This window comes from Malaclemys terrapin, chromosome 1 (genome assembly GCF_027887155.1).
Source record: "Malaclemys terrapin pileata isolate rMalTer1 chromosome 1, rMalTer1.hap1, whole genome shotgun sequence".
NCBI classification, from domain to species: Eukaryota; Metazoa; Chordata; order Testudines; family Emydidae; genus Malaclemys; species Malaclemys terrapin.
This window is the reverse complement of record NC_071505.1, coordinates 41,857,194-41,877,861: the sequence shown is the minus strand read 5'-3', so window position 1 is coordinate 41,877,861 and position 20,668 is coordinate 41,857,194. Positions and strand designations below refer to the sequence as shown.

Below are 20,668 nucleotides of genomic sequence, written 5' to 3'. Positions count from 1 at the left end.
GCAACCCACGGCTTGGGATGCAGTGTGCTCCAGCACTGCCCGGGGTGTCCCTTTTCTCTGCCCCCGCTGCACTCTAGGAGGCAGAGATAAAGAATCCCAGAAGGGCTGTGAGGAATTGTTGGGGCTGGCTCCCACTCACCACCATCACAGTGCACTCTGCCCAGCTGCTTCTACACATGCAGATCAGAGACAGCAGGGGGGCCTGGGAGCAAGGGACAGAGAAGCCAGTTTCTCATATTTCTGCTTTTCCCACACCATCGACTCTCCCTTTGGAATGAATCACACCCAGTCCTGTCCAGAGTCTGTCCATATTCCTTTCAGCTGATCAGAAGGGCATGCAAGAGTGATACACTCTGGGTCTACACCAAGAGAAATTTTCACCTAAACACGCTACGACACACATGGAGCTCCTCTGAAATATTTTATGAATACCATGTGCTGACCTGGTAATTGGGATGTTTATTGTCAGAAATATGCTGGTTTAGTTTACTAGCAGGCTGTAAGGAAAACAAGCAGGAAGGATGAAGAATAAGCTAGGGATAAGCTACCCCTTAGCAAACATTTGAGGGTCATTATGGGACAATAACATATGGTTCCAAGGAGCTTGGCTCAGCCTCCCATTGAGCCGACAGACCCAGTTTTGACAAACTGAGCCAAAATTCCGGGAACTGACAAGAGGGTCTCTCTCTCTCAAAAAGGGAGATAGTTATTTGGGGAAAGCCAGGTTCCACAAGTGTGTCTGAAGAAGTGAAGCCTGCCAAGGCTACCATAGCAATATGGTAGAGCATTAGGTAAAACAGATGTGTAGTTAGACTATTTATTGTTTTAAAATCCTTTCCTTGCAAGTACTTTTAATCTACTATTAAAATTAAATACTTTGGTTTAAAAAAAGGCTGCTTGGTCACTGTATTCACTATTCACAAAGGGAAGAAATGCAAGTGCACAACTTGCTGGATAAGCAAGATTGATGCACCAGGGCCTGGGCTCCAGTACACTGTGTAAGAATGGGAGAATTGTGGTATTTCATCCCAGGAAAGGTAAAGTCACAAGGATAGACACCTGAGGGGGATGTACTCCAACTAATCAAAAAGAGGACAGATGCAGCCAGCCCTGCAACTGTGACACATGCAAGCATCTACATGTGTCAGTTACTTAGGTCTCCCTAGTTTTCTGTTTCCTCCTGGTTTGCAGGAGCAATTCCTCTTTTGAACTTTTCCTTTGTCAAGGACAGCTTATGACATTGGCAAGAGTAAAAAGGCAAAACTGACAAGATGACTGTCAGATTCAATGTGCTGCTCCAGCACTATGGGTGGAAATGCACCACATTATAGAGCCCCAGAGACTAATCAGGAATGGGGCCCCACTACATTAGATGTTGTACTAACATGAAAACAGACTGCTCATGTTCCTCTGAATGCTTGTAAAAATGAAGATTAGAAGCAAAGTATCAATACTAGTTTGCTTGAGTTTAAACTATGTTGAAGCCATTTCCAGATATGTAAAGATATGGAATATCAGAGAGAAGAAAGAACTTAAATGCTTCAAATTATTTTATGATTAGCACTTAGTACTTTAACATTAAATACTGCACTGATATGAGAGTGCTCAGAAAAAGTGTCACAAATTAAACAATCACTTTATTTTCATGACTAGAGCTGGATGGAGAAAGATCATTCTGTTTCAGTATGTTAAAATATGGTTTAGTTCTGCTTTGGATCAAAATTCAAAAATTTCAGAATTCTCTGCAAAAAGGAGTGGAATCCCTGCTCCAGAGCAGTGAACCCTGGAAGCCCTGGCTTCAGGACAGCCCAGGCTCCTTAGCAGCCCATAATATATGTTGCTGAGGAGCCCCTTCGAGAGAGATGGAGAAGGAAGAGGAGAAACTGTCAGGAAATTAGACAGGTGCTGAAATCTGCCTGGCAGGCAGTGTTCCGTCAGAAATTCAGTCAAATGTAACAGCATCTGGGATTTTAAATCAGCAGATTTTAACAAAAAAATGTTATCCGAATTATTCCAACCAGCTCGAATGATCCAAACAATTATATATTGTTGCTCCCATCCCTCCCATGTAATTTTAATGGTATTAACTTTTCATTAAAGGCACATAAGAATTGTGATTTTGAAATTGTCAGTATTAATTTATAACGAAGGTCTTTTCTGCAGACTGTTGCTTTCTATTTGGACAGAATATGAAGAAAATGTAAGGTGCTTCAATGCCTTGTAATAAACCCTTGAATGCACTGGTTCAATCTATTAGAAAGCTTTGAAATATATGTAGGAAGGGCCCTACATATTCTATGGCTGTGGAGTAAGCACAGAACCCACACCTGCAGCTGTGTGAGAAGAACTTAAGGTATCATTTTAAAAGGCTTTTAGTTCTTTTGGTTGCAGAGGAAATCTTACAAACACGAATTGAACATAAGCCCATGGAGAGTTGTCAGAGAGTTTGATCAAACAGCACAAAACAGCTATAAGAGTTCTTAATTACACAATTCATCTCAATGGGCTGTTAACTCTGAAATCTAGGGTCAATTTAAATATTTGTTAACTATAAGGTTGTGGAATCTCCATCATTGGAGATTTTTAAGAGCAGGTTAGACAAACACCTGTCAGAGATGGTCTAGATCGGGGATTCTCAACCTTTTTCTTTCTGAGGCCCCCCCAAAATGCTATAAAAACTCCAAGGCCCACCTGTGTCACAACAACGTTTTTTCTGCATATAAAAGCCAGGGTTGGCATTAGGGGGTAGCAAGCAGGATAATTTCTCAGGGTCCCACACCACAGGGCCCCCTGAAAAGCTACATTGCTCAGGCTTCAGCCCCATGCAGTGGGGCTTCGGCTTTCTGCCCTGGGCCGCAGTGAGTCCAATTGCAGCCCCACAGGGGGCTCCAGACCACTGGTTGAGAACCACTGGTGTAGATAATACTTAGTCCTGCCATGAGTGCAGGGGACTGGACTAGATGACCTCTCGAGGTCCCTTCCAGTCTTATGATTCTATGATTTCTAAGCTGAAGTTATCAACAATGAAACATACAGCCAATATGTTATCCACCAATGCTAAATAATGGTAAATATTTGGCTGAGTGTAAACGGTTCCTGTCAATAACTGCTAGGATGGTAATTGGAAGTCCAAAGCATGTTAGCCTGGCTCATCCACCTGCCCTCCCTCTCCCCTTCAAAAGGGCAAGTTACCTACATAACTATGTGGGTTTAAAATAAATCAACTTACATTCTGCAATAGTTGACTTAGGAACTGCTTCTACCTCATCCTCCCTGTCTAGAGAAATCTGCCCACTTGGCACTGAATTTTCCATTTTAGCATACAGACCAATGACGGAGGCCATGAAGACTTAGCTTACCTATTCACAGCCCTGCATGTAGTGTTTCCAGAACAGGACTGGTAGGATAGCATAGAGCCTTGGCTGCTCAGGCCTATTCTGAAGTACGGGTATCAAGGCTGCTTCCCCACTCTGAACTTTAGGGTACAAATGTGGGGGCCTGCATTAAAACTTCTAAGCTTAACTACCAGCTTAGATCTGGTCCGCTGCCACCATTCCCAAGCTAATTCCCTTCCCTGGGAAGCCTTGAAAAACTCTTCACCAATTCCCTGGTGAATACAGATCCAAACCCCTTGGATCTTAAAACAAGGAGAAATTAACCATCCCCCTCCTTCCTCCCACCAACTCCTGGTGGATCAAGATCCAATTCCCTTGGATCTAAAAACAAGGGAAAAAAATCAATCAGGTTCTTAAAAAGAAGGCTTTTAATTAAAGAAAAAAGGAAAAATCATCTCTGTAAAATCAGTATGGAAAATAACTTTACAGGATAATCAAACTTAAAGAGCTCAGAGGACCCCCCTCTAGCCTCAGGTTCAAAGTACAGCGAACAAAGATAAACACTCTAGTAAAAGGTACAAGTTGAGAAAACAAAGATAAACTAACACTCCTTGCCTGGCTGTTTACTTACAAGTTTGAAATATGAGAGACTTGTTTAGAAAGATGTGGAGAACCTGGATTGATGTCTGGTCCCTCTCAGTCCCAAGAGCGAACGACTTCCCAAACAAAGAGCACAAACAAAAGCCTTCTCCCCCTCCCCCCAAGATTTGAAAGTATCTTGTCCCCTTATTGGTCCTTTGGGTCAGGTGTCAGCCAGGTTACCTGAGCTTCTTAACCCTTTACACGTAAAAGGAATTTGGAGTCTCTGGCCAGGAGGGATTTTAGAATACTGTACACAGGAGAGCTGTTACCCTTCCCTTTATAGTTATGACAATAGGACTTCAGTTTCTAGTCCTAGTAACATCATTCTGGCATCATTCACAGTAAATAAGGCTGTACAAAAGTCACAGGTTGTGATTTTATTGCAGAAACTGCAACACAACACACCTTCTTATAGTTGCTGTAAATTTGACTAGTGTTCCACTCTTGCACACCAGGTTCCAAAGCCACTTGCTCAAATTCAGCACTGCCACCCCTCCTTCACACTTGCCTTCTAGACTTAAGTGGGAGACAGTGTCTCTTCTGTGTTGCTGCCCTACTCTGGAAGATAAAGTTGCAGTTCAAGACATACAGCCTAACACATTGTAGCCCCAACTTTTGGATCAACCCTCCCCCCCCAACACACACAACTTTCTTACAGGCTTATAAATAAATGCACTTAATTTCAGCAGTAATGTTTATGACCTGCCTTGCTAACCTTTATTAATCTCTACCTAGGATCACCAAAATGTCTTCCATCGAGCCCAACTGTGACTTTAGAAGATAAGCAATAACCAGTAAACTGAATTTATAACAAAGCCATGGACAGGAAGTCATTAGAGACTAGCTAAAATACAATATATAAATAAAAACTAACAGTAGATTTGTCTGAAAGACAAAATGCAAGACTAGCAATATTCACTAAAAAAGATCAATGCAGAGAAAAAATAAGCTTTAAATCTATTGTTAAAATGTTCATTAAGTTGAACAAGCGCGTAATGAAGTTACCTAGCAGTGCAATTTTATTTTTCCATTTGTTAAACGGACACATGAATTTAGGTGAATGCAATATTGTTAGCATGAACTCATCAGGTAGTCTCAACTGTTGTGGCGGCACACAGGGAGGGCAAATGTGATTGCGTGCAAACAAGGACCAAAAGCAACTGTTTCAGCACCCTGAATTGCCCCTGGAAGCAAACAAAAAGCCAACATAGTCTGCCAAACAGAAAAACTAACACTAAACAAGCAGGCAGTCACATTTGGTACAGCTGAAGCTCCCAAATAATCTCAAACGTAGGTCTACTAAGAGAGTATTACGATAGTCTAACCTGGAAGACTATGACCACTTCTTTCATAAAAGCCATTAATATAATGCCAGTTTCCAACAAAACAGGTATTTTTATAGATCAAAACCATCAGAAGTAATCAGACCACATGAGAACCTTTAAACCCAACTCTCAATGACAGGTAAACTCATTTGTTGTTAATGATGGAGCAGACATTGCCATCATCATCGTCTTTAGATGCTTATCCGAACAAGATCTACTCTCTTGTATGGACTGAGACTCCGCTACCTTGTTGTCATCCATCCTCTGTCAGGCACCAATAGTGTCTGCGTCCAATGAAAGACAAACCTGCTGGCAATCTGCATGTCCATTGTTCTGAATCACCTTGCTATCTCCTTACTGGTCAACAATACACGTTGAGTAACACGATAGGTAACAGAACATGCAAAGTGTAAGAGCACTTACAAAGACATCTTCCAAGATAACACAGCCACACTAGGCCATACCATCCTGAAAGGGTCAACATTACCAACTTTACCAGCAAATCTAAGACCTCAACATGGACACCCTACACCTTTATCACTTGGAAGAGATAATCAACGAAAAGCCATCTGTGTGTCAATATGCTAGCATCGGATTAAACCCTCCAGGTGACACCATACCTACCACCTTCTCAAATAAATCTGTCCCAAAGAGGAGTGTTAAAACTTTACAGCTGAAAGTTTAGCACAAGAGTTAATATCAAACAATGGTAATGAGGCCCCAGATAATAAACCCACATATTTGAGATGCCAGCACCATGTTTTCCCCAACAGTACCGTCTAAGGGCTTGTCTACACAGTGCTGCAAGTTTCTCGCTCGGGGGTGTGAAAAGACAATCCCCTTAGCGCAGCAAGTTTTAGAAGCGCCAATGTAGATAGTGCACCAGCGCTGGAATCCGCACTCCCAGCACTGGTAGCTATGCCCCTCATGGAGGTGTTTTAAAAAAAAAACGAGTGCTGGGAGAGCTCTCTCTCAATGCTCTGCTGCAACTACACAAGGCATGTTAAAGCACTGCCGCGGCAGTGCTTTAACATTGCCAGTGTAGATTAGCCCTAAATCTATTATTAATATAAAAGAGTGTTTAGGGTGGCAATGACATTCCCCACCAGCAATGCACCCCATACCTCTTAGTTTGATTTTACTAGATGTGTAAACAGTAATAGCTTGAAGTCTGACAGAACATCTAATACAACGTATTAGTGAGCTACACTGGTAAAAACAGACTAGTGATGTATATCCCATCTAGACTTGGACCTGAACGCAAACCCATGTGCACAGTTAATCCAGTCTAAATCCAAGTGATCTCAGATCCCAAGAAGTTAGGTTAACTTGTCATAGTGAGAAATACTTGATTGTTTCCAGAAAATGGCAAGTGCTCATCACCTAGAAAAGTGAAAAAATACTATGTATGTTACAGAGAAGAAAGCGTGCATCAGCATAGCATACAACTTTAAATACTCTGATGTTGAAGCCTGTCAGGTCACCAGTACTCTAGCCTCTGCCTTATGTTTCATCTGTCACATAGATGCATAGCACAGCAATTTGAGAGGATGATACAGAAGGAGACAGCGTTAAGGATGATGGTTGTGGAATAGTGGATGGTCCTAATGCATCCAGAGCACTACACTCAAGATGTCCAAAGACTAATCCAGAAGACTCCCTAGGCAGACTTTAGTTACAGGTCCCGACAACAATAATTAAGGTGTCCCTAATTGCAAACTGGAGTGTGCTGTGTGGTCAATAGAGCTAGTTGGGAATTTTTAGATGAAACATTTTTTCCATCAGAAAATGCTGATTTGCAAAACCAAAATTCTGTGGAAATGTATTGTTTTGACAATTTTTTTATTTTTTTTTTATTTTTTTTTTTTTATCAAAAATGTCTTGCAGATCCAGGATGGAATTTCTGGTCAAAACCAGCAAAAAAAAAAAAAGAAAAAAACCATGCGCACAGAGCCTAACGATTAGGGAACTCAATTGGGAGTGGGAAACCCAGGTTCAAGTGCCTGCTCTGCCTAATTTAGAGCAGGAGACCAGATTCAATTCCCTATTATCCAAAGTTAGTACCCTAACCACTGGACTATTGGCTATTCCAGAGTGGAATCTGATTTTTTTTCTACAAAAAAAATTTTTTTAGGCCTAGTTTTCATTCTGCTACAGAAGAAAACCAAATGCTGAAACCTCAATTGTTTTTGCAAAATGGAACTCTTGTTTTCTAGGCAGCCCTACTAGTCAGACCATAATAAAATCATAATCTTTCTTAAATTCCTAAAATCTTCAACCAATTTAAAAAATAACCAAGATTCAGAGTATGCCACAAATATGCATAGAATCTAAGAAAAGATGGGATAAATCCAGTGTTGTTTGGCCACCACGGTTTAAAAAGTCAACCCAAAAGAGCTGCCATCTGCACGGACATCCTGACACTCTCAAATAACTATCTGTGTTTCAGTTTCCTTGTCTGCAAAATGTGACTAGTGGTATTTACCTCAGAAGTTGCTTAATTCATCAGTGTTTATAGTGAGTTCCAAGTGCCTCAGAGAAAGCACTATAGGAGAGCAAACTATTGGCTAATAATTAAAAAATAAATACTACTACTACTACTATATGGAGATATTCCTATCTCCCAGAACTGGAAGGGACCTTGAAGGGTCATCAAGTCCAGTCCCCTGGCTTCACTAAGACCAAGTACTGTCCCTGACAGATTTTTTTCTTTCCCCCCCCCAGATCCCTAAATGGCCCCCTCAAGGACTGAGCTCACAACCCTGGGTTTAGCAGGCCAATGCTGAAACCATTGAGCTATCCCTTCCCCTAAGAAAAGTTAGAAAGTCTTAGGTGTAGAAGAATGGCTTGTAAACCAACAATTTTCCCCAGGAAGTACACCTCTACCCTGATATAATGCAACCCGATATAACATGAATTCAGATATAATGCGGTAAAGCAGTGCTCCGGTGGATCAAAGCAAGTTCAATATAACACGGTTTCACCTAGAATGCGGTAAGAATTTTTGGCTCCCGAGGACAGCGTTATATCGAGGTAGAGTTGTATCTCTTTTTGTTTTTAAAGAGTAATTCGTATGCTTTTTTTTTTTGTTAGCCAAGCCACTAAGTTTTCTTCTGTAATCAAGCATATATGAATTCACTGACCTAATCAAATCTTATTTCTAGACCCCAGAAGTATGCATAGGCATAATTTACGAGTGAGTAGCTCAAGTAGTTGGGTGAAGCTGGCCCTAAGTTAACCCTATAAATCTTTTCTCTTGTCTTTTCTCTTCCTTTTCATGCTTTATGACTACACATTTTGAACCATCTAAACACCTAGAATAAGGTGATAGTACTTTAATTACTATAATTTTATGTAGTCTGCCTACATGCAAATATTGCATACTTCCTGTTCAATCACCATATTTCCCACACTTTCCTTACAATTTAGAAAGTAGTCAGTTTGATCAGACCTCACTTAAAATGTGTAACTTTTGTGACTTCTGCTAAGACTTGTGCATGATACCCTGTTTAAAAATAAGTATTAAATTACAATAAAACCATACATACAATAAAAATATATTATAAAAATATTAGGTGCCTATTACTGATGTTCTAGGCACGACATACAAAGAACAGCATCAAGTCAATGTACTATACTATAGCCTGTCAATGAATTTTATACCAGATTAACAAGGGATGATTCTGAAAACCTTCAAAAATTATGAGGCGTATTCCATAGATCTGATTCCTCTTTGGCAAAGATCTGAACAGTAACCTTTCCATTTTTGTAGCCCCAAAGCAGTTTATCCTCTACCTTTAGAATACAAGATGTCATTTAGGAAACCTGAAACTAATTAAGGTGGCTAGGACCAGGTCTATGAATGGCTTTTAAAATCTTTTTATTGTATTTTTTTTCCTGCAGGGATGAACGCAGCAACGGAGTTACTGCATCTGCAAGTTTGAATCCATTGTTTAGGCCAAGGGTAGGCAACCTATGGCACGCGTGCTGAAGGCGGCACACGAGCGGATTTTCAGGGGCACTCACACTGCCTGGGTCCTGGCCACCGGTCCGGGGGGAGGAGGGGACGCTCTGCATTTTAATTGAATTTTAAATGAAGCTCCTTAAACATTTTAAAAATGTTATTTACTTTACATACAACAATAGTTTAGTTATATATATTATAGACTTATAGAAAGAGGCCTTCTAAAAACGTTAAAATGTATTACTGGCACGCAAAACCTTAAAACAGAGTGAATAAATGAAGACTCGGCACACCACTTCTGAAAGGTTGCTGACCCCTGATTTAGGCTAACAAAGTCACGTGGACAGACAAGCTAAAAACAAGTTAGACCCAGCTCTGCTAAGAGTTTTCCTGTAGCTTTGTCCTACTACAGGTGCAATCTGCCAGATTTGTTCAACCTTGTCAACTGATTAAACTTTTCTACCGGATGCTGCAATAGCTCTATTGTTGACTAGCTCCCATACCAAGTCATAGATTAGCTGCACTGCATACTGGGCAAGCCCTGGTCACACACACCTACAAAAGTAATCAGCAGCAGGTAGACGGAGAGGGGAGGAGGAACTGAGCTGCCGACAGCATTCCGAGACCAGCCGTTGAAAAAGCAGGTCTGAGCAGATCTGCACCACCCAGGCCAGTGTAATGAATACCCCTGCCCCTTTCCCATAATGACATTGCCATCTCCTCAGCAGTTCAAGTCCCTAAATCTGGCCCAACTCCCGAGTCCTCCAGAACCAGCAGGCGCAGACGCTGGCTCCATTGCGCATGGCAGCATCCCAGGAGCCAACAAGGGGGGGAGAGGGCGAGGCCTGGCGGAGAATTTCGGGGAAACAAGCCCTCCGTGCTCTGCTCGGGGGAAGCAGAGCAGCGGCATTTCCTACTTCGAGAGCCCCGGGAGCGGCAAGAAGCGCCCAGTCACCTGCGCCCAGCACCTCCGCAGCGCAGAGCGCTAGGAGGCGGGTAGCGCGGGGGCGGCGGCGGCTGCCCCTCGCCCCAGCTTCATTCATTCCTCACGCCCCTTCCCCCGGTTCTCCTCGGGGGAGGCAGGAAGCCCCCTGAGCAGGGCACCCAGCCGCCCAGGGAGCGAGCTGTCCCGGTGCCTCCTCGGGCCAGCTCCCTGGGACACGGGGGAGCACCTCGGCGAGGCAGCTGCCCAAGGGGCCCGGGGAAAGGCCGCGGCAGGGAACTGCCCGCACCCAGCACAGGGAGCCCGCCGGGCAGGGCCGGGCCCCTCTCGGGGGGGATGAATGAACCCGCCCGAGCCCCTGGCCCCCAGCACTGCGCTCGGCTCCTCCCCAGGGGCTGCTGCCACTGCCCCGGGCCGCTCCCTGCCCTCGCCGCCCGGGGCTCACCACGCATTTCTTGCCCAGGAAGCCGAAGAGGCTCTCGTTCTCCTGCGGGGTGAGGAGCAGCGAGCCCACGTTGCAGACCCTCCGCGGCGGCGGGGGCTGCTGCTGGCTGTTGCTCATGGCCGGGGCCGGCCGCCGGGGCTCCGCGGTGCCCTCGCCTCTCGCAACTCGCCGTCCGCGTCCCCTGGCCCAGCGGCCTCACAGCGGCTGCATAGCGAAGTCTCCTCTCCTCTGGGGGCAGCTGGCGGCGCCCGGCAGCCCGGCACGGGGCGGGGCAGCACCGGCTCCCGCGGCCCGATCGCCCCCACCCCGTCGGACCAGCACTAAACTTCCAACTTCTCCCCGGCTCCCACGGCCGCACAATCCAACATGGCAGCGGGGGCGGGCGAGACCACACGGCACCGGAGCAAGAGGGGAGGCCGGGACTTGCGCCGCCGCTGCCGCCACACGCTGACGGAGCCCGGCTCCGCCTGCAGCCCCTGTGCTGGGCCGCGCCTGGCTGGCTGGGAACTGGTGCCGCTAGTGAGCAGCGCCGCCCTCACCTTCCCCTTAAATACCTGCCCCGCCGCCGCCGCCTGGTCCGACCTGCTCAGCCGGTGCGGCGGGCGAGCGCGGCGGAGCCGAGAGGGGCCTGGGGCGGTGCTGGGCTCTTGTCTCGGGGACTAAGGCGCTTGCAGGGATGCAAATAGGCTGGGTTGGGCGGGGAGCCTGCTGCTTTGCTAATGCCTGGGTGGGTGCACAGATGATGGGGTAGCTTGGGTTGGTAATGGCAGGGAGGGGGGAGCAGTTGTGAGTTGCCTCTGTGGGCGGGGGGGGGGGGGGTTGCGAATAGCCTGGGGAGCAAGGGATAGGGGGAGCCTTGGTTGCAGATGGCAAGGGGGAGGGGGTAAGGGATGAGGGAGTCTGGGTTGAGAATCACTAGGGGATGAACAGGAGTACTTGTGGCACCTTAGAGACTAACAAATTTATTAGAGCATGTTAGTCTCTAAGATGCCACACGTACTCCTGTTCTTTTTGCGGATACAGACTAACACGGCTGCTACTCTGAAACTAGGGGATGAGGAAGTCATACGTTGTGAGTGGCCTGGGGATGAGGAAGCCCTGGGTTGTGAATGGCTGGGGGGAGGGGCCAGGGGATGGAGGAAGCGGGATTGTGAATGGTCTGGGGGGGAGGGAATGGTGGATGGTGGAACCTGCGTTGCAAATGACAAGGGGGGCAGGCAATGGAGGAAGCCTGGGTTGCAAATGCCCTGGGAGGGTATGGGGTGAGGGAACCTGGGTTGCTAATGACTTCTGCCACTTCTTCTAATGAAGCTCTGTATTAGCTCTCTGCTATAGAACTATCCATATATTGGTTCTAATCTGCAATGTGACAGTCGCAGGTAACATCACACACAGGTTTGGGGCCTGATTTGGCAACTCTCTCTGAAGTCAATGATTGCTGCGGTTGTTCAGCATCTCTGTAAATCAAACCCAGGATGCCTGATCTTGCTCCCACTGATGTCAATAGCATGCACAACAACAACAACAAAAACTCAACAACTCCAAGGAGCAAGGGAGAGAGATTTGACCCTTAAGCCCCATTAAAATTAACTGGAGTGTGATTGCATCAAGAACTATTCACTAAAAAGACTTTGATACATTTTCTTAGTTGTAACTTATTTTCATTATCTATAATTGGTGTCTGAGTTTTCAAGGAGGTTTTACTTTATAGAGTATTTGAAGGGGTATTGGTTTTGAGTGAAAGGGGGAAAGGGAACATTAGATAGAAGTCAAAAATTGAATTCAAGGTAATTTTGTAGTGACCTGTAACTTAAAAATCCTATGATTTTTTTTCTTTCATTGTAGGAAAATTCTCTTTTCAGAATACATCTGGCAAATTTTCAAGCCAATATAATTTCCCAAACCAAAGTTGTAGTGTGGGTAAAATAGGGTTGTATACATTTCCCAATAAAACCCTAAGTGTAGAGAGGCTATTACAACTCTATAATAAATCACACATATGTGGAGAGGAGGAAGTAGGATAATGGGATGTTAGACTCTGAAACACAGGCCATTTGAAGCAAAGAAACTTTCCTTTTAGCTAGTAGTAATGGCAATAGATCCTTTAGGTTCTCTGTGGACCAGCTATTAGAAATCATCATAAAACGGATACACAAGTCATTACTTTTTTCAATTAGGCTTCTCCTCCCTCCCTATGGCAGGGGTGGGGTGTCTTCGTGAGATGGAGGCTTAAGACAGCTATAGACACACTTTAGAACAATTCACATAGCCCCCAATTGCAAAGGGGAAACAGTCAAGCCTCCACCAGGGCTGAGATGAAAGCAGGTGTCAATCAGAGCCCCTAGCTAAAATTTTCTCTGCATTTTAAAGGGAATATTGTGTCAGCTTCCCTCTCTTTGTTGGAGTTTGGCACTTGCCTGGATAAAAATGAACTGAGGAGGCTTGGGGGAAAACCACAAAAAATTAATAGGTTCAAATTTAAGAGAGCCTATCGTGGCGTCTGGGAATGTGAGGGAGGCATAGTATTGTGGAAAGTCCTGAGTCTCCGATGTGGAGAGATTGAGATCAATGCATGGGAAGTGCAGATCTCTGGAGGAAGAGGAGATGACCTGGGCCATGGTTATGAGAAAGTAATTTATTTTAAAAGGGAAAACAAATAGCTTAGGCCCTGATCCTTCAAAAACATTCAATAACTTGTAGCTGAAAGCCTGTGCTGTTGCATGGGTGTAGCAGTTGGGCCAAGTAATCCACCATCTGTGCAGTCTCCTTCATACAATCAATTAAATTTTGCATGCAAATTAGCTGTAGAGTAAGGGTGGTGATTGGTTGAGTTATTTCTTGTATCACAATGGCTTAGGATGTGGCATGGCATCGATACATGCCTTGCTGTCGCACGGGTGTAACTGGTAAAGTCAAAATGGCTGAAAACTTAAAAAATGGACGGCAACAAACCGTGAATCCCAGTGATGATTGAACCTGGTGATGTTCTGAACAAAAAGAACCCTCAGCCCTGCTTATTTCCATCACTTCACACTGACTCAACAGACATTCTAGGCTTCAGAGTGATGCAGACAGGTGATGATCCTGGAATTTTATTATATAGATACTGCAGTTCCTCATCCCTCTTCTGTGTAAGCGTATGCACCCTTGAGACACATGCTGAGAGAAACATTTTAGTGGAAGCCCCTTATTAGAATGTTGGCAGCATCACATTGACTGAAAATATACACAGATGATAACACATGGAAATACTTTACAAGCTACTGCAGCTTTTTTCTGTCTTACAAATAGTGCACTGTTTTGTAGCCAATAGCTACCGTAGATAAATTCATAAACCTGGCTTTACTGCTGGCCAAACCATGTACTGGAAATTGGACAAACCTCTGGCCATTAAAACCTGGCAGATTCATCTTTTGTATTGTTCCTTGTTCAGCCTGACTGTTCTGACATTTTCTCCACTTCCTATTGACTGTTCCTCATTTCCTGTATTTCTTCCATCCACTCCCACACCTGAGAGTCCTGATGCTACTGGCATTATTTCTTCCCCGCCACATGCATCTCTTTGGTCAACCCAGCTGTTCAGCAATCATTCCTAACTGTCATAGAACCTTCAAACTCCAATATTCCACCTCTGTTATTATAGGGTCCTCACCCAAAGGATCTTACTTACTGTTTTAATTGTAGTAGATAGGCAGAGGGGAAATGACTATCATTGTGTGAATCCCATCTATGCAAAATTCTCTTCTGTTCCTGACGCATTGGCATAGCAGTGGGATAGAAAATATCAGTAATTGGCCAGGGGATCAGGGGATCACTTTTTTGTCTCTGATAATGGCATTTGCAGCACCACCAACAAAGAGCTGCTGTTCCCCGGTCCCAAATAAATCTCCAGCTAAGTCACCAACCAGAATTATGGGCTACTGTTTTAAGAGGTTGCAAGGCTGCTGAGAAAAGCTCTTAGGGGGATTGCTGTTCTATATACTGCCCAGGTGGGCTTCTGAACCTTAGATTTTTTTTCCTGAAAAGTTCTATTCTTGTTTCTGCTGGGCTTTGTTCTAGATTTCTCCCTTGTCCTCTTAAGATTCAAGCTGAGTGGATTGCTGGTGACAGTGACTACAACTCTGTCACTGTTTGTGGTAACTGGTGGCTGTTCTTAGAGTCATACAAATGCATTTGTTTTTGAACCTACTTATAAAAGTGCCCATCGCATAACACCATGACATACATTCTTCAATATGAGCAAGTTCAATTATTTTTGTAGGCTTTTTCTAAATGTGAAATTTTAGTGATTTTTTTATTTCTTGTTAGAGGACTTATCTTTGTAAACAAAACATATCTGTTAATATCTTGATTGTAGTAAGGTATATCTTGATTTTAGTAAAACATTTGACACAGTCCCACATGACATTTTCATAGGCAAATTAGGGAAATATGGTGCAGATGAGATTACTATAGGGTGGGTGTACAATTGGTTGAAAGACCTTACTCAAAGAATAGTTATCAATGGTTTGCTGTCAGATTGGGAAGGTGTATCTAGTGGGAGTTCATCAGGGATCAGTCTTATATCCTAAGTTCCCTGCAAGCTGTGCGGCTGCACGGCAGCCTATTAAGCGCCATGCAGGCACTTAGGGAACTTGCCCAGCTGGGATCTGCTGTGGCTGGGGGAGAGGCACCCCTCCCCTGGCCCGAACCCAGCTCCTGTCCAGACCTGCCATGGCTGGGGGAGGAGTGCACCTCCTCCAGCCCAAACCCCAGACCAGCCGGGGGAGGGCACCCCGACTCCAACCCAGCCCCGACCCAGACCTGACGCGGCTGTGGGAGACGTGCCCCAGCCCCAACCCAGCCCCTGACCTGCCGTGGCCAGGGGAAGGGTGCCTATCCTGTCACCCCCCTCCTGGAGCTGCTGCGGAGGGGAGAGAGAGGTGAGGGGAGTCCTGTCTCCCTGCTGTAGCCCCGGGGTAGCCTGCACCCGAAACCCCTCATCCCTGGCCCCACCCCAGAGCCTGCACCCCCATCCCAACCATCTGCCCCAGCCCTGGCCCCCTCCCACACTCTGAACCTCTTGGCCCCACCACATGAATTTTGTTATGTGCACTAATATGAAGGTCACAAATCACCTCCATATTGATGCACATAACAAAATTCATTCCACACATGTTGTGGAAAAATTAGAGGGAACACTGCTTATATCCAGTTGTTAACCTGAAACTCAGAGTAAATAGGCCAGCTACAATTCTAGTTTCAGCAGCGGGATCTTTTCACCCCTCAGGATATATCACCTGGGGTTAGATAGAAGTTGGTGTGCCTCCTACCTCCCTTGTGAAGTGTAGTGGACAAAAGAGATAGAGGACTTTTCCAAAACAACAACAGATTTATTTAAGGGAAGTAACAACGGGAACGGGAAAATCATGAACTATAACCAAATAACAACTGAGTTGTGGTTTAACAGAGGCGAGTATAAAGCTCAGGCCCCAACTAACCCGAACCTTGGCAACAACTGAATAAAAGAATACCCCAAGATACTTTACTGTCTCTAGGTTTTCTTAGCCAGCAGGATTGAGGTTAAGATGCATTTGTCTTCACAGGTAATCCATGGGCTCATGGGATGTGGAAGTTGAAGTAGTGGGACCCAAAGGTGAGAGCCCTCAGGATCCTGGTGACTATTCCCAAAGGTAAGATGTTGGTGTGATGGTGCCCCCCATAAGGCTTTATGGATGTATGCTTATGAGTGTATATATATGACACAACTGGAATATGTTTCATGCTACATATGCCATATAACATATCTCTGTAAAGCTTATGATCTACTGAATCTATTAATCCTATTGCTATGCATGTATCATTTTTGTATTTGAAGTTATGAATATTGGCTTCATACTTGTTTGATTCTAAGTAGGCTGTAGTGAAGCAGTTGGTCAGCTTCCTGAGAAAAGACTATTCTCAGTAACTGCCCAATCAAGAAACACTTAAGCCAACAATGAACTTGGAAACACCAATCCACATCTAGGCTTTCCTAGGAATGTGGCTTGGCTGGTAATGAACTCAGTCATGCATGGACATGTGACTTGCCCAGGTGACTCCAAAACTCCATTTTGTAGCTGGACTTTGCATAGGAGAAAGGAGGGGGTCTCCACTCACAAGAGAAAGTCTATTTAAGCCCAGGGGAGACCCCTCCATGTGGTCTTCAGGTGGCTAAAGAGAGGGCCTCTCCACCCCCACAGATACCTGAAAGAAACTGAAACAAAGGACAGTGATTGTAAAGTGTGTGAGTGATGGCTGGACCCAGACTAAAAGGAGATTAGTCTGTAAAAGGAAGCATTCTGGAACTGGTGAGGATCTTATCCGTATTCAGTTTCTTACTGTATTAGCCATAGACTGGCTTGTTTTATTTTATTTTACTTGGTAATTCACTTTGTTCTGTCTGTTACTACTTGGAACCACTTAAATCCTACTTTCTGTATTTAATAAAATCACTTTTTACTTATTAAGTAACCCAGAGTATGTGTTAATATCTGGGTGGGCAAACAGCTGTGCATATCTCTCTATCAGTGTTATAGAGGGTGAACAATTTATGAGCTTACCCTGTATAAGCTTTATACAAGGTAAAATGGATTTATTTGGGTTTAGACCCCATTGGGAGTTGGGCATCTGAGTGTTAAGGACAAGAACACCTCTGTTAGCTGCTTTCAGGTAAGCCTACAGCTGTTAGGGGACGTGATTCAAATCTGGGTCTGGGTTTGCAGTAGGCTAGCGAGTCTGGCTCAAACCAGGCAGGGCACTAAAGTCCTAAGCTGACAGGACAGAAAAGCAGGGGCAGAAGTAGTCTTGGCACATCAGGTGTCAGCTCCCAAGGGGGGGCTCTGTGATCTAACCCATCACAGTTGGAACTCAGGAACACAGTGTTTAAGGTAAGTGGCTAGATGTTAATAGTCTTCAATGTCTTTACAGCTGCTGGTCATCTTGATCCGATTGCCTGGTCTGGTGGTCTTGATCCAAAGATCTGACTCTGCACAGAAAAGACTGCACCTTGACTGTCTCTATAAAGGACATCCCCCGAGCAATGGTTGCTCAGACTAATTTAATCTTTTTAAAGACACACACCTGTCTAACCTGTACTAATAACAGTAAATGTAATAACAAACAGCTAAAGGTGCATAGGACTATATTGAACATGAAATGAACAAAAAACATGCAACACTGTACTATTAAATATTTTCATTAATGACTTTCATTAGTAATCATTAAGGACGGTCATCAATTGTTTTCCATGTCCACTGAAAGTAGGACAAGAAATAATGGACTTAATTTGCAACAAGGGAGATTTAGGTTAGATATTAGAAAAAAATTTCTAACTAAAAGGGTAGTTAAGCTCTGGAATAGTCCAAGAAGTATCCTCATCATTGGAGGTTTTTGAGAAAAACTTGGACAAACATCTTGTGACGTTGCACTCCATAAGATTTTATGAACATATGCTAATGAGTGTGAATATAATGTAACTGGAGTATGCTTCATGCAAAAGGCTCTCTTGTAAGGTATCATTACAAAGTTTATAAACTACTGAGTTTGTTCATCCTATTTGTATGAATGTATCATTCTTGTATCTGAAATTAGAAATATGAAATATAACTCTGAGGTCCTATTGCAATTATGCAAAGTGTGGGCCATTAATGGTGGTTTGGAATCTTGATGGCTCCCGTTAACCAGGACAATTGACTGAAGATGGCCCTGTTTACTTGCAAGCCTTCCTGTGAGTCAGGCCAGGAAGAATGAAGGCTTGGGGTCTCCCAAGACACGTGACCATGTCACCTGGTACTGGAATCCATCTTAAACTTGGTGCTTTGCCATTAGAAGGAGGGGTGGGGACCCAGAGAGACAAAAGATTCTTGCCTTGTGCCAAAGCTATAAAGGGGGTGGAACAGAACAAAGTGGGCTGCAGCCATGAGAAATCCCCTAGCTACCACCTGAGCTGGAACAAGGACTGTACCAGGGGAAGGGATTGGGCCCAGACTAGAAAGGAGTCTAGTCTGTGAAAGAAACTTATTGGAACATCTCTGAGGGTGAGATTTCATCTGTATTCAGTTTCCTACTGTATTAGGCTTAGACTTGTATATTTTATTTTATTTTGCTTGTTCTCTCTGTTATTACTTGGAACCATGTAAATCCTACTTTTTATACTTAATAAAATCACGTTTTGCTTATAAATTAACCCAGAGTAAGTAAGTAATTCCTGGGGGAGCAAACAGCTGTGCATATCTCTCTATCAGGGTTATAGAGGGTGGACAATTTGAGTTTACCCTGTATAAACTGTATACAGAGTAAAACAGATTTATTTGTGGTTTGGACCCAATTGGGAGTCGGGTTAGAGACAGGAGCACTTCTTAAGCTGTTTTCAATTAAGTCTGCAGCTTTTGGGGGACGTGGTTCAGACCCTGGGTCTGTGTTTGCAGCAGGCTAGCATGTCTGGCTCAACAAGACAGGGTACTGAAGTCCCAAACTGGCAGGGAAAATGGGCTCAGAGGTAGTCTCAGCACATCAGGTGACAGTCCCAAGGGGGTCTCTGTGACCCAACCTGTCACACATCTGTCAGGGATGGTCTAGGTTTACTTGGTCCTGTCACAGTGCAGGGGGATGGACTTGATGACTTCTCAAGATCCATTCCAGCCCTATATTTCTATGATTCTATGAATTCTGGTTATTAATCTCCACAAAATATTTTATGACTTGTCATTGGTTGTGAATTGAATGTCAGAATTAATCTGAAATTATAAATAACATTAAAGAAAACATACATAGAGAATAGAGATGGAGAAGCCTGTTTAATATTAAAGTCAATCTCCCTGCAGTGTATTGTCTCATAAATAGGGCCCTTCCAAATTCACACCATGAAAAACACATCACCGACAATGAAACCTGGTCTTTTGCATACACCTCTACCCCGATATAACGCGACCCAATAGAACACGAATTCGGATATAACGCGGTAAAGCAGCGCTCCTGGGGGGCGGGGCTGCGCACTCCAGCAGATCAAAGCAAGTTCGATATAACGCGGTTTCACCTATAATGCGGTAAGATTTTTTGGCTCCCGAGGACAGCGTTATATCGGGGTAGAGGTGTACTTTTACTTTATACTATAAAAGTACTCTATACTATAGAGTAAAAGTATACAAAAGTACACAGCATTTCTAACACTGGGAATCCTGACCCAAAAGAGGATCAGAAGGCTATTGTGTGGGGTGGTCACAATATTGCCACCCTTACTTCTGTGCTGCTGCTGCTAGTGGCAGTGCTGCTTTCAGAGCTGGGCATCCAGCCAGCGGCCACTGCTCTCCAGCCACCCAGCTCTGAAGGCAGCACAGAAGTAAAGGTGGCAATACCGTGACTCGCCTACAGTAGCCTTGCAACTCCCTTTTGGGTCAGGACCCCCAGTTTGAGAAATGCGTAGTCTTAAGGGCTTTACATGTTTATATTTTGCCATTTTAAAATACAGATTCATGTTTGTTACAACAATGTGAAATTTAAGATTTAAATATCTGAAACCGTGAAATTCAAGATTCTTAAAATGCTATGACCGTAAAATTTACAAAAATATGAATTTGGTAGGGACCTACTCATAGAATATTTTAAATGCTCTGTCAGGTCTAGTTTTAAATGCCCAAAGTGACGTCCATTACATCCCTTTGGAAACTCACTGAGGATTTTTTTTTTTTATTATTCAGCCAAATTTCCCTTCACTTCATTTCCCCCATTACTCTAATGGTAAAGTGAACTTTATCAAAATGTGTTAAAGCCCTACATGGCAGTGTAATTTTTTTAAAGCAGGAATTCAAGGTAACTGCTACATGTGGTAGAGTAATGTTTTTTAATTTTTCCAGCAGACCAAGAGATAAGTGATTTGGCCACAAGAACAAATAAAATCAAAGGCCAGTGAAGATCTTAATACAAACATTTTTTGTTCAAATCTCACATCTTCAGATCTCAGAGAAGATAGAGTCTAAATGACACAACATATGAAGA

The 20,668-nt window shown here is 44.0% G+C and overlaps 1 protein-coding gene and 1 long non-coding RNA gene across 3 annotated transcripts in view; one reads left to right on the top strand and one right to left on the bottom strand.

The window, feature by feature from the left end:
* Positions 1-10,853, bottom strand: part of WASL (WASP like actin nucleation promoting factor) — an 81,536-nt gene extending 70,683 nt beyond the window's left edge. Inside the window, exon 1 of the mRNA XM_054022976.1 lies at positions 10,655-10,853. Coding sequence (XP_053878951.1) covers positions 10,655-10,771 — 117 coding nt within the window. The 5' untranslated portion in view covers positions 10,772-10,853. The remainder of the gene's footprint in view (positions 1-10,654) is intronic.
* On the top strand, positions 9,849-18,833 carry LOC128834357 (uncharacterized). 2 transcript variants are annotated; one of them, XR_008444407.1, is made up of 4 exons: positions 9,849-9,910; positions 16,240-16,326; positions 16,876-16,983; positions 17,603-18,833. It is a non-coding gene; the product is annotated as an uncharacterized LOC128834357 (long non-coding RNA). The 2 variants fall into 2 exon arrangements; XR_008444408.1 differs by having other exon boundaries at positions 9,874-9,941.
* Positions 18,834-20,668: the final 1,835 nt, after the last annotated feature.